This window comes from Brienomyrus brachyistius, chromosome 7, assembly GCF_023856365.1.
Source record: "Brienomyrus brachyistius isolate T26 chromosome 7, BBRACH_0.4, whole genome shotgun sequence".
Lineage (NCBI taxonomy): Eukaryota > Metazoa > Chordata > Actinopteri > Osteoglossiformes > Mormyridae > Brienomyrus > Brienomyrus brachyistius.
Window position 1 is genome coordinate 24,246,266 of NC_064539.1, and position 13,396 is coordinate 24,259,661.

General features: G+C 45.4%; 2 protein-coding genes across 3 annotated transcripts; one reads left to right on the forward strand and one right to left on the reverse strand.

Moving 5' to 3' along the window:
* The first annotated feature begins 612 nt into the window (after nucleotides 1-612).
* Nucleotides 613-6,268, forward strand: LOC125746535 (transmembrane protein 119-like). 2 transcript variants are annotated; one of them, XM_049020619.1, is made up of 2 exons: nucleotides 613-806; nucleotides 4,536-6,268. In XM_049020619.1, the coding sequence occupies exon 2, from the start codon at nucleotides 4,551-4,553 to the stop codon at nucleotides 5,439-5,441; it is 891 nt and encodes a 296-aa protein (XP_048876576.1). In that variant the 5' UTR covers nucleotides 613-806; nucleotides 4,536-4,550; the 3' UTR covers nucleotides 5,442-6,268. The 2 variants fall into 2 exon arrangements, with proteins under 2 accessions (XP_048876576.1, XP_048876577.1); XM_049020620.1 differs by lacking the exon at nucleotides 613-806 and adding an exon at nucleotides 2,397-3,748.
* Nucleotides 6,269-8,411: 2,143 nt separating this feature from the next.
* On the reverse strand, nucleotides 8,412-12,622 carry iscu (iron-sulfur cluster assembly enzyme). The gene is made up of 5 exons (XM_049020621.1): nucleotides 12,465-12,622; nucleotides 9,949-10,062; nucleotides 9,700-9,810; nucleotides 9,446-9,524; nucleotides 8,412-9,049 (listed from the first exon to the last, which is right to left on the reverse strand). Exons 1-5 carry the CDS (start codon nucleotides 12,564-12,566, stop codon nucleotides 8,985-8,987), a joined length of 471 nt encoding a protein of 156 aa, XP_048876578.1. The 5' UTR covers nucleotides 12,567-12,622; the 3' UTR covers nucleotides 8,412-8,984.
* Nucleotides 12,623-13,396: the final 774 nt, after the last annotated feature.

A 13,396-nucleotide genomic window follows, 5' to 3' on the forward strand; every position in this document is an offset into this window, starting at 1 on the left:
AGTGCTTACCCTTTCTGAACAGGCCCCGTCTGTCTCGGGGGAGGGCTTTCTGCAGGATGCTAATTAAGCAGGGGCTGATTGATTACTGATTCCCCCCCCCCCCCCCACCCCATCTGCTCATGGGACTGACTGAATGGGAGACGTCGTGTGTTTCTGCGAGGTGGACAGTCCTGAGAATGACTGGTTACAGGATTACCACGTCCATCTCCTCTTTGCAGCACAGTGACTGAAATCCTGACGTTCCACCCCACATCCACCCACCTGGAGGGTTTGTATAAACACCCGTGAGGCTTAAGTCCTGCCACAGGAGCCGACAACCCCCCTCCCCCTCCCCCCCACTGCTGGGTCCAGAAGACCCATTCCAGCTCCACATTCCCAGATGTGCTGTGGAGATTTCTCCAGCCCCCCTGCTCTATCCCCCCTCCCACCCCAGCCTGCTTCCCTCCCCTCACACAATAAACCAGAGCCTAATAAGAACAATGTGTGTGTGTACACCACCGAGTGACTCTCCTCTGTCTGACTGGCAGGAGTGAGAGAGGACTCCGAGAAGTAGGGGGAGGGAAAGATCCCCCCCACCCCACCCCCCCCCGGTGAGCAGTGCTGGCTGTTTTTTTTTTACAGACCAGAAATTCTTCAAACAGTCCGGAGCAGTTGTGAGTTACCACCGGGACACGAAAGGCATGAGAACTCGCTTTTTCTTTCTCTCCATCTCCTTCTTGCCATCCTCTTCTCTTCCTCTCCACGGGCCGTAAGGACTGCTCTCTATTTTCACCAGTTCCACAGATCACCTTGGGCAGTACTGGGCTGTGAGTAAGAAAATCTCTCTTCTAAAATTACTTCAATGGGTAAAAAGTTGGAATTGATGGAGAACAAAGGAGAGTGAGGGACAGTACATTTAGAGAGAAAAATGCAGGTTATTATGGGATGCATTTCATATTGATAGCTGCTTAATGTAAACTGTAGACAATGCTGGTTAGGATTTGGTAGTTTTCCAGCAACTTCTACAAACAATAGGTACCTTTCTTCTGACCAGTGTGTGTGTTTTTCTTAAGACACTGTTGGGTTGATGCCAGCAAGTTGACAGTAACCAGAGTCGCTCAGCTTGTCAGAAGCTTGACGGCCGGGTGTCCTGGCCCTGATTTTTGTAATTGTCCGATTGATTCTTTTAGCTATCGCATGCGTGTCGTCATATTCTGAACCAGGAAGGTACTGCCGGTCAGGGGAAGCCTAGGCAGTGGGCAGGTTAACGTTAAAAGTCACAGAAGTGGTGGGGATGGCAGGCACAGGAAAGTCATCTATAGTTAACTGCAAAAGTTGGGTTCCTTTCAAAACGGAACTGTGTGTGAATGCACGTACATTTTTCGTAACACAGAACGTGAATTTCCCTGGCAGGCCTTTAACGTAAAACAGATGTTGGCCCATGACTTGTTAAGCTCCGGTTTTGTGTAAAAGGTAATAAAACAAACTGGGATTTGCCGAGCATGCTCTTTCAGGGATGTGGAACGACTCGGGGTTCAGCGTTTTCCGTGGACCTCAGGGTGAGTTGGGTGGTCCTGGTTCTGATGGGACACCGGGTTCAGTTTCCAGAGTCCTGCTGCTACCCTGACAGACACGAAGTCTCCATCATATAGGGGAGTTACAGTCAGCGTTGTTCTTTTTGCCTAAACTCTCATGGTGGAAACTCAAACTTGATACGTGTTTCGAGAGGGAGATGTAAATGTAGAGTTCTATGCCATGAGGTATTCACAGAGGTCTGAGATTGCTTGGAGTGAGTTTCCTGTAGCCAAGAATGTGCATCTAAAAATAGAACGACAAAGATGAGACCAGCGTAGATGCGTCGCTAATCTGCAGTGGAAACTAGGAATTTCCAAAACAGAAAATCACTTTAGAATAGCAAAAAAAAATTTTTTAATCTAAAATAACTCAGAAATACTAAGACTAGAATGATTTTCTGTGAAACGAGAACCTTATACAGGAGTAATTAGGGAATTTTGTTTTGGCTAGCAAAAAACTTCATGGAAGATTTCTGGAGACTATTGATCTACGTAACTGGTCCTTGTGGTGTTTATGAAGGAGAAGGTTTGATGCATCCTGCAAACCCTGTCACCAGGACAGCGGCCTACTGGGCCTCATAACTGTCAGTCGACCTGCTTTCCATCCAGCCACTCATCCTCCTTCCAGGATATCTACCCCCCCACTTGCCCCAGAAGTCTGGCACAACAATCATGTAGGAGATCCAGAAAAGAGAAGATCCAGTGGAGGAAGATACAGGATATTCTATGAAGACTCTAAAATTCCATGCCCCTCCGCCCCCCCCCCCCCCCCCGACTCCAAAACATGCATCCTTACTTTAGCCTTGACTCAATGCGCAGCTGTCTCAACAAACAACCCCAATACCACAAAACCCACGTTAACCCTGAACAGAAAATCTTAAAGCTTATAAAAATAGCACACAATCCCAACTAACTACTGTGATACCTGGTGTTTCCAAATGCAGCTACAAACAGCTGGGTAGGTTTTATTCAAAGATCAATTCATACTGTTCAGCTCCACTGAGCGCGTCACGCGTCAAATGCATCAGCAATGAGACACAGACACCTCAGCAGGAGCCACGGACTTCCAAAGAAGCCCCCGTTCTTCAATCACGGCGGAATCTTGAGTGTGATGTCATTCTGGTCAGGTAGTGCCTTAGTATTTTGTATGATGTCTCTGGTCTCCCGGCTTTAATTTCTACTAATATTTTTATCACAGTGTTATTAACTGCTACTTCAATCCACTACACTCTTTTGGTGTCTGATGGGAAAGGCACCATATAAGAAATATTTGAAAAATTTCTTGGGTACGCGTGTCGTGTTTGTTGTACTTTGTTTATCCTGGCAGACATTAATGTCCCGGTGCGATGGAGCCTCTCTTTCCTGTCCTGTTCGGCGTGAAATCTGACCTTGTCCTCTTGACCCTGGCCCAGCCTTAAATCCATCGTCAGCTTCTTCGGTGATGTCTTCATGAATGGCGGTGGATTGACTTAGGTGCCCTGGCTGACTCCGGTATCATTCCGGAGCGCGGTACCCCGATGAGTTGAAGTTGTTCTGGGCGTCCTAGGGCTCTTTTGCAGGCTGTACTGGATACCACTGACTGGTGGAGTAGGAGGTTAAAGAACATGCGCATGGTGTAGTGATCCCTGTGTTTGCTGTAGATAAATGCAGGAATGAGCATCATTATGCAGACCTACTTACCTCTCTATGTGTCTATACCTCACTGTGCTGTCTGTCTGTAAAATATCAGACATCTATCTATCTATCTATCTATCTATCTATCTATCTATCTATCTATCTATCTATCTATCTATCTATCTATCTATCTATCTATCTATCTATCTATCTATCTATCTATCTATCTATCTATCTATCTATCTATCTATCTATCTATCTATCTATCTATCTATCTATCCAATCATTGCTGTGTTTCTAAGTGTGTCTGACACTGCTCACGTCGACTGTGATCATACTGCCATCCCATTGCTCATCCTTCTCGCCTGGGTGTGGTCCTGGTCAGAGCCCGTTGGTTACGTCCGTGTGCGCCGGTGTCCGAGGGGGTGGTCACGTCGGTTATCAGTGCAGTCCCACTCTGTGCCGATGCAGACTGTGCAGCTGGCTTGTGAAACAGTAGCTGTGTGGAAGCGAGAGAACCTGGACTTCCTCCTCATCCCAGACAATAAATTCTATTGTCATTCGCGGGGGAGAACGGCACGGTGAGCGTTTCCGGTGAATTCCGCTGTAGACAAATCCTGCTAGTGTGGAGATGACCACAAATCCATTTGCGCTTTCCGGTGTTTTTAAATTTCCTTCTTCTGTGCCGATGTTCCCTGTCATACGCTAAAAACGTGACGTTAGTTATGTGCCGGAATTTGAGCTGAAACTGAGCTGTCAATCACCGCTGCCATTATTGAAAAAATACAGTGTGTAGGGAGACTCCAGTAACCGTGCCCAGTGATTTTTTTACAGGCCAAAAAAGCTTTTATTTATTAAACCGACGGACGAAAAATGTCAACAAACGTAACTTTGGAGGGCAGCGAATTTTAGCATATATATAAATGTAAATGCATTAATTGCCATGTGAATGTATGAATGAACAGACAGGCATAACGTACTCTAATACGTCTTGGGACCCAAGCAACGCGAACATAGTTTGCAGTCAGCATCATGTCAACATTGCAGTGGCTCCAACCACAGATAATATAGAAACGTCATTAGTGGGACCTGAGTTAGGAGGATGTCCAAGCTGACCTTCTCAGCACTGGAGTTTCATAATGCTGTTTGTGGGCCACAAGATCTTTAGTGGTTGGATAAATGTCCACCCCTGAGACCGTAAAGGACCACAGCCAGGTCAGCACAATATTCATTTCTTTGAATACTTTCAGCAGTGGATTAGATCATACAGACAAGGACTTATGTGCAGAATTTTTATAGACATTTTTATTCAGATATCAGAACAGCTTCCAGGACTGTAGGTAACGACTGTCATCTTGTTTGGTACAGGTTTCCTGGAGTACCATGGAGCACTCCCTGACTCTTCACCTAGCCATCGTCAGCCTTGTTCTTCTGAATGAGGGTGGAGGAACCCCCTCTCTCCACATTAACATGTCTTCTGAGGGGAGCGGGGAGGCGGAGTCAGAGGGGCTAACCACCACCGTGTATTTTGCTCCGAGCCCCGTATACATGTCCCCGACTGATGAACTCTCCAGTGGAACACGTATGGAGCCGTCTGTCCTGAGCCAGGTGGCTGGGTTCCTGCAGGAGAACCTCCTCCTCATCGTCACATCAGCCTCCCTTCTGGTGACGGTCATCTTCCTCCTCTGCTGTGCTGCCGTTGTGAGCCGAAAGCGCAAAACCAGCTCCTATTACCCATCCTCCTTCCCTGCTCAGAAGTACGTTGACGAAAGGGATAGTATTGGAGGCTCCAGGACCTTCAGCGAGGTGCCAGACAGGCAGCCTGATTCCCAGGGTGCAGAGCCTGTGGACTCTGCCAGGCAGCTCCAAGTGGACATTATGAAGGCTGCTAAGAATCTGCGAAGCCCTAGCAGGAGTCCAGTGTCTGAGGTCATGGGAAAGGTCACTGAGGCATTACTTCCAGAGGTCAAAGGACTACCAGAGGAGTCAGCAACAGAGATGGTAGAAAAGGAGGCTCACATTAGGGCCCCTGTGCACGGAACAAGTGATCTTCAGAATGAAGAGTCCTGTCAGCGTGAAGCCCAGGAGTGTATGTTTAATGTTAAGAAGGATGAAGTCCTCAAAGAAGACACCTTCAGGCAGGAAGCTGAGCAGGATGAAGCTCCATGTGGCCCCCAGCTGCCAGGTGTCCATCAGGAAGTATGTTCAGGAGATGTGAAGGAAGCTGCGCTTCCAGAATCACAAATGGTCATGGAGGAAACAGATGTGATTTAGTACCACAAAGGGCCTTAAAACTATTCTGCTGATGGTCAACAAGGGAGCCTTCTAAACTGAGGCCGAAATGCTGGTGTTCCTCTTCGGCCTGATCAGTCTTTTATCTGCCAGTGATTGTTTCTGAGAACTCTTATCAGAACATGTTTATATCTCACACCACTGACAGATTTAGGGGTATTTTTCATTCTATCTTTAAGTATTCTTTTAGCGTTTAACCAACAGCCTAAAATCATGAACCGTAGGCACCAGTTGTGGATCGAGTGAAAAACAGACTCATTGGGAACCTTAACGATGAACATATGTCTTTTGTAAACTCAGTGTTGGGCACTGCAGTCGTACATTTAATCATGTCCTACAGATGGAGAGAGGTGGTCCGCAAAGTCCTCCAAACGCCTGCTTCAGTGAAAATATCCACCTGCGTTCATGGGAATGGCATAAAACTGTTTAATCCACTTTAGGTAGAATTAAATGCTAAGCAGCTTATTACATAATAACAATAATAATGGCTTGAACTGATGAGTGATGGAATAAGGTGATGACTGTGCACATTTCAGTCTTTATAGTTAAATGCATTCTAAGACACTTTCATAAACAATTCATAATTCTGCATTTGCAAAATTAAAATATTGTCATAGGGACGGTCCTATTTTGGTCACTGAGCTCTGTAGACCTTTTTCCTGCTCGTTGTATGTTAATATAAATATGACTTCTACGTTTTGGAGCGACATTACCCTGAGCCCATACATAAGTCTTCCAAAAGCTCTGGTAACATTGCAGGTCTGGATCAGTCACTTTTTTGTTTATGTAAAATAAATTACTAGTTAAAATCGTGCCTCTTTGTCGAACAAACACCCATCTTTTTATGGATAGTGATGCTGATATCTGTGAATTGTGTCACTTTAGGGTAAACTCCAAGCATAGTCTGGCAACAGGTCGCACAGTCAGTCTGGCTGGCTTCGTCCCATTTACCCCATCAAGTACACACTTACACACTTGGCAGGCGCATCAATGCGATTTGCCGAAGTATCCAAGGGTGTCCCGTTCCTCAAATAAGCCAAGTGCAGGGCGCTAAATGTGCACTTTATCCACACTTTGGCAAATACCACATGAAAGCGATCTTCAGCTAAGTATACTGACCACAATGCACCACATCAGTGACGACCGATGTTTACATCGAACACGAGGAAGTCCGTAGGCATATCAGAGTGCAATATGTCTCCTAAGAAATTTCAATGTATGTTGTATAACCCAAATTTCCATAACCTAGGCTACAGTGAAAACAACCCCAAAACACCAACACAAGTGATGATATAGTTCCAGTGTTTCTTGTTCACATCATATATCGTGTGTGCCATTGCTTTCAAGAAATGCCTGGGCAATTGAGCTCTTATATGCACTTGCATGTTTTGCATCTTATGTTAGCATACATCACCAAAGTGTGTAGCATCTCAGTGCAAGGAAGCGGCACGAAGCCACCATGTCCTCAAGGTCACTCTCATTTGACCGTAATTCAAAACTCCTTTGCTGCTTACTAGCCGCACAGATGCCCTTTATTACCTGGCACCAGATCTTACAGTTTAGAGCACTGACTTATAATATGGACACTCAAGGCTTGTTCCTTGAAGGGAAAACAGCTTCTCAGAGGCATTGAGGCAAGATGTATTAAGTTGTGTAACACCCACATTGTTGTGCCACTTTGAGTTATAGGCGTCGGCAAACCAACATGATGTAAATATGCTAAACTGTAATAAAACAATGAGGCCCAATGCGTTACCAAAATTACTGAAATCTGACTCACTATATAATGACCATTAGATGTAATCCTCAAGGCAATAGACAAAAACCTGGGCATGAAACATGACAAGTGAGTTCCCGTGGATTCTGGCAGCACAGACGGGTCATCAAGCGTCTGCGGAGTGTGGGTTGGAAAGGAACGAAGGAAGAGTCAGCGACCCGTGCAGGGGAGAATATTCAGAGGGAAGTTTGCTCAGGCCTGGTGGGGGCGGTGGGGTGGAGGGTCGGTCATGCTAACTAGGAGGAAAGCAGTAAATCTTAAATATCGGGGAAGGAATTTCCCCATGGCTGACCAGAGCCCTTCTCCTGCTTTGAAGTGATCCTGGATGGGTTTCTTTTTTTTTGGGATGGGGGGACCTCCTCTTTGAGCAGGAGGAAAATTACTGGATTGACTCATCTATGTCTGAGACGGCAGGAGGTGAGCTTCTTCTGGATTCCCCACAGCACCATCCACTGAAATATAACAACTCCTGGGTTCGTGCAATAAAAAAAACAATCTATTTGATAGCAGGGTTGCTGAAAGGGCAGTATTCTAACCTGATGGTTGTTGGCTCAAGTCCTAGGAAGTGCTCCTGTGGTGATTTTATGCACAGATGAGTCCGTCATAGTCAACAGAAGGAATCTTGTGGAGAATGTCCCAAAAACGAATCCAATCACAAACCACGGTGACAACACTTGGGACCCTGTAGGAGGAGGTCTTTGGGATGGATGGAGCCTCTGTGCTCAGCAAAAGCACATAAATGACAGACATAAGGCACAGAAGATAACCGTATAATGGCTCCTGCACAGGAATTCTGTCCACAGCAGCTCACAATCCATATTCACAATTTTTAATGTAAACTGTTTATAAAAAGCAAAGAAATTACTTACACTGGAAAAAGGGAGGAAATCATGCCGATAAACATCCTAACTTAGGTTAAGGGCTTGAAGTCTCACAGCTGGGATAGCCACGACACATCCTTAGATCAAATCAGTATAACTACATGAAAATACTGCATTACAGTAGGATCAATCAAGTAGTAAAGTCTTTGCAAAATAAGCTACTCTTTACATAAACTGGTGCCTGCATAGAAGTTGATGCTGCTGCCATCTAGTGGACAACCATCATTTTAGGTCACCCTTCTCATTCTCACACTGCTGTTAATTTTAATGTAGATAAATTGACAAGTCTGCACATTTGATGCTTTATTACTGCTTTAATATGGTTATTATAATAAGGCAATCTATCCAAAACATGACTTACTACCAGCACACCACATTTCTCAGGCAAGAAGGAAATACAGTGAGAATGTAAAACATCGGCCCTTTCACACAACCAGTGCGACAGCGAGACAGCGAGACAGCGAGACAGCCTCCTGCCACATTACTGCCCGTTCTATTTAAATGACATATTTTAGTAGGACATGCTCTAGAAAACAGGCCCACACACACACACACACACACACACACACACACACACACACACACACACACACACACACACACACACACACACACACACACACACACACACACACACACACACACAAAGACTTCTAACTTTAACCCAAACAATAAGGTTGTACTCCTCATCAATAATCTGATGAGAGATTTTTTTTAATTGTGCGTTAACTGGAGAGAGGGTTGGTGGGACTGCAGGGTCCGCTGGGAGTGGGTGGGGGGGGGGGGGGGGGGCGGTTGGGACCACGTCACGTCGCCTTGGCTACTGGCAGAAGCGTGTGGAGAGCAGTGGCCCTCAGATGCTGGCTCTTAGTCCTTCTGCTGTTTCAGCCTGTAGTCGGCCAGCGCTGCTTTTATGGCGTCTTCAGCAAGCACTGCACAGGCAAGAGAGAAGCATCAGGATTCCCATCTCACTTCAATAAGAGCGACAACTCATCTGTGTCGTTTCACGTGCTGGTTGTTTAAGAAGAAAAAAGTGGTGGGATCACATCGCCCCCTAGTGGGCACCCAACACCGAACTCAGATTGCTGTTGTAAGCTCTACTCAAAACCACAGGTCACCCCAAAATTTAATCATGCAGATTTAAATGTAAGCACACAACACACTACCCTAGCTACAACATGGCACTGTTAATGCGGCACATTTTTGCAGCAGCCAGAGAAACCACAGCCGTGCAGAAAACGTCTTTTAAAACCCACAAAATAACTCTCAGGGTGGGCCAACAGTATGACAACATGGATATCAAACTACACCAAAACACAAGCACATACTGGAACAATGAAGCTTAACCGGAGGAAGACTCAGTTCTTTGGCAATCTCGGTATTCTTAATTTTCAGGGCTTCGTCAACCTGCAAGCAAGAAAAACAATATCAGTTCCCAAAGGGTGAAGGAAAAGCGGAGTAGACGCCGGATATGGAAGCAAGTAAACAAACGCGACTGAGGAAAAAGGCCAGAGCATAAAATAAACTGCTTGTAAAGTCAGACAGATACAAGCAGGTGGGAACAGGAAACTAGGCCACTCACAGATTTCCCCTTGACCCACTCAGTCGCCAGCGAGCTGGAAGCGATTGCGGACCCACAACCAAATGTCTTGAACCTGGCATCCACGATCTTGCCCTGATCATCCACTTCAATCTGTGGAGAGTGTTTGGGAGGAGGGGGGGGTGTGGGAAGTGTGATTTACCCATGACATCAGATACAAATACTAAAATAAATCAAATATAAATCAAATCTAAACATAAAGTAAACAAAAAGGGGTGGCTGTCAGCTTACTTGCAGTTTCATCACATCCCCACAGGCAGGCGCCCCCACCAATCCTGTCCCCACATTCTTGGCATTCTTGTCCAGTGAGCCGACATTCCTGGGATTCTCATAGTGATCCACCACCTTCAAAAAACACAGATATATAATCCACCACCTTCAAAAAACACGGATATATAATCCACCACCTTCAAAAAACACGGATATATAATCCACCACCTTCAAAAAACACGGATATATAATCCACCACCTTCAAAAAACACGGATATATAATCCACCACCTTCAAAAAACACGGATATATAATCCAAACTAATCTCCTACTGTAAGCATATTCCATTCCTGTAAAAACCAAGGTCACTAAACTTAAACTCATGTTACTCATGGGGGCGGACTGTGTCTCAGTTGGGGTTAGGCGGTTGTGCCTGTGATCGGAAGGTCACTGGTTCAAATCCCAGAGCTGGCAGAGTGATTTCACCATTGGGCCCCTGAGCAAGGCAACCCCAGAATGTTCCGATGGCTATCTTACCCTTTCTTCACAATTACACGTCACTTTGAACAAAAGCATCTGCTAAATAAATGTATTGTTTGTTATACGAGGGGAGATTGTGTAATAAATACCCAAATAAATTAGCCGAGACAAAAACACCCTGTTACGTTGCTAGGAGACAGCACTCATACTAAAATAAATCAGGCAAATACAAACAGGAGATACAGAAAAACGAACAGAGAACCCCAGGGCTTCCAGAGCTAAGGTGCTGAGTCATTCTCGGTCATACAAAAACAAAAAGGATAATTATGAATTACTGATTTTCAGTTTTAGAAAACAAGCCACATGTCAGCTGCTCATAATTAAGCTAATTGGGCTTATGGGGCGATATCTTGTTAGAACATTATATGGTTTCAGTTCAAACTTAAGTTACTTTTCAGTAATGGTTGTCTAGTCTTTAACAGGAAACAACCAGTTAGTTAATTACCTAGTTTACACCTCAGGTGAACAAAAAAAAAGTCTATCATCATAATGTGCTTAACATACAAAGCAGACTGAATTTGCCTTCAGTATGTCAATGTGCCTTCAATACTCTTACTACTGTTTAAATGTCTGTCTTTATTTTTTTACTATGTAAATGTATGCTTTGTGCTACTGTAAACCTGCAAATTCCTTTGGGATTAAAATGTCTATCTTTTTTATAATCTTCTCTTTCTAAGTTTTGGATTTATTTAATCCATATACAGAAACTCGGTTAGGAGAATCCAATAATCTCACGACCTACTCGAGTGAAAATGAGTTTTAGATGTGGTATGCAATCCATAAACTTTTAAACTTAAAATTTACACCAGTCTACTGCATATGTAAGCTACGCTATGGTGTCCATGAACAGTTCATTTGGGAGTGGGGGGGGGGGCGTTAAGTAAGATACACAATTTCTCCTTCTTACCTATTCGAGGATTTAGGGAGCTTTTATTGTCTAAAAAGGCTGAGACATTGCGCTTCGCCCATCGATTCAGTCAGTCACTGGCGGATTTAAGGCATGGGCGACACAGGCAACTGCCCAGGTTGTGATAATTGTGCGGTGGGTTATCTATCGCTCCTAAATGATATCATGTCACCGTGTGGGTCAATTACCGTTGTCATAGTGGGCGCCCTGATTCTGGTTTGTGAGATAGGCAGGCCATCATTCAGCAGGAGGAGATGGGGGGGGGGGGTCGCCCCACTGAAAGCCCGAGGTAGGGGGGAGTACATGAATGGTGCACATCCAACTCCGTGCAATACTAACGCAATTAGTAAAATCAGTTTTACATTTTATAATTATGTGTATCCTTCCAAGTGTCTTAATAAAAACGACGTTGTCGAATGCTCCTTTTTTGTTGACAACAAGGCGGGGGTGGAGAGCAACACAATTTCTGTTTGGGGGGGGCGCCAAACAAGCTAGAACCTCCACTGTAGTTAGTCAAACGGCCAGCTTTACTTAATGTAAATATTTAAAGGGATAGTTAGGTGGAGAGGAGCTTCATACGCACTTTAATGGCCGGGCTCAGGCCGGCCGAGAAACATGTAGCCGTGTCGGGGGAGGCGTTAACTTCCATTAATGTGACAGGCCTACGCACATACCTAGTAAACACCAACACGCCACACATGGGACCAGAACTAACTACTTGTACAGACTTAAATCTTGACCATTTTAATTCTTTCGCCAGGGGTCGGATAGCTAAAAAAGTGCGTCAAGAGGAGCGCGCAGCTGACAAAGACGCTGCGCTACAGGCGAAAATACGGCAGCGCGTGCCAGCGGGCCGGCTAGCTAGCTGGCAACTTGCTTTACACATATGGGACAGCATGACGCTAATGCGAGAGACTTAGTCAGGCCGAGTTACCAACATTAATCAGTTCTCTTATATCAACGAGCTAAAAAAACTGCCAGCCAACTGAACTGGCCTTAAAACTGACCTTCAGAGAGGCGGCTAACCAAAACAAAGCAAATAACCCAGCAGGGAGAGAACGCTCTGCGTCGAGGGCGAAGTTCACATTTACCTTCTTGTGGTAGCTGCAGCAGACTCTCAAATCTGGTGCGGACAGCCTCCTGTTGAGGAAAAGTGCAGGAGAAACGCAGCGCCTCACCGCTAGCCCCGCCATGTTCGTTGACGGTATGAGGGCGGACCGTCCGCTGATTGACAGGTACACGACGAGACACGTCACATCGATGGGGGCGGGGCTCCGAGAGTCTTCATTTCCTATCGGCGGTAGCATTTAACATATAACAGGATTTGTTGAATAAAGTGGGGAAAAAATAATAACAGGATTAGACAGCAGAAAACAACAGCATTAGGTTAGAGTCCGGACCCCCGCGCCACTGAATAGGATAAACGGGGGGGGGGAGAAGTGTCCCCCTAATAAATATTATAATTGCTGCCTCCATCCTTAGGGACGGAGTGATGGCTCTGAGGCTAGGGATCTGTACCAGAAGGTTGCTGGTTCAAATCCCATGAATTCCCAGAGTGATTCTGCTCTGTTGGGTCCCTTAACCTGCAATTGCTTTGTCCTAGTTATGATGTTAATCTACATCAAGCCCTGTAAGGAGGCCCTCCAACTTACAGGGAATAAGTCGGGGGTTGGTGGCAGGATGTAGTCAGTGCATTCTCCTTACCTCTTGTCCTTAGTATATTTTTGGACTGTGGGGGGGGGACCTGAGTACCTGGAGGAAACACTATCATGACGCAGGGAGAACATGCAAACTCCACATATGGTCTCCCGAGGTGAGGTAACTGCGCTAACCGCTGCACCATCTGGAAAAGCTGACTTTGAATGGTGATTTTAAGGGACAGGAGTGCTAATCATTGTTGGGTTTTTTTAAATATCGTAAACCTTTGAAGTTGTAAACAATTTACCTTTTGTATTATAAGTGTTCCTGCCTCATGCTCAATGCTTCCGGGATAGGCTCTGGACCCCCCACGACCCAGTAGGAT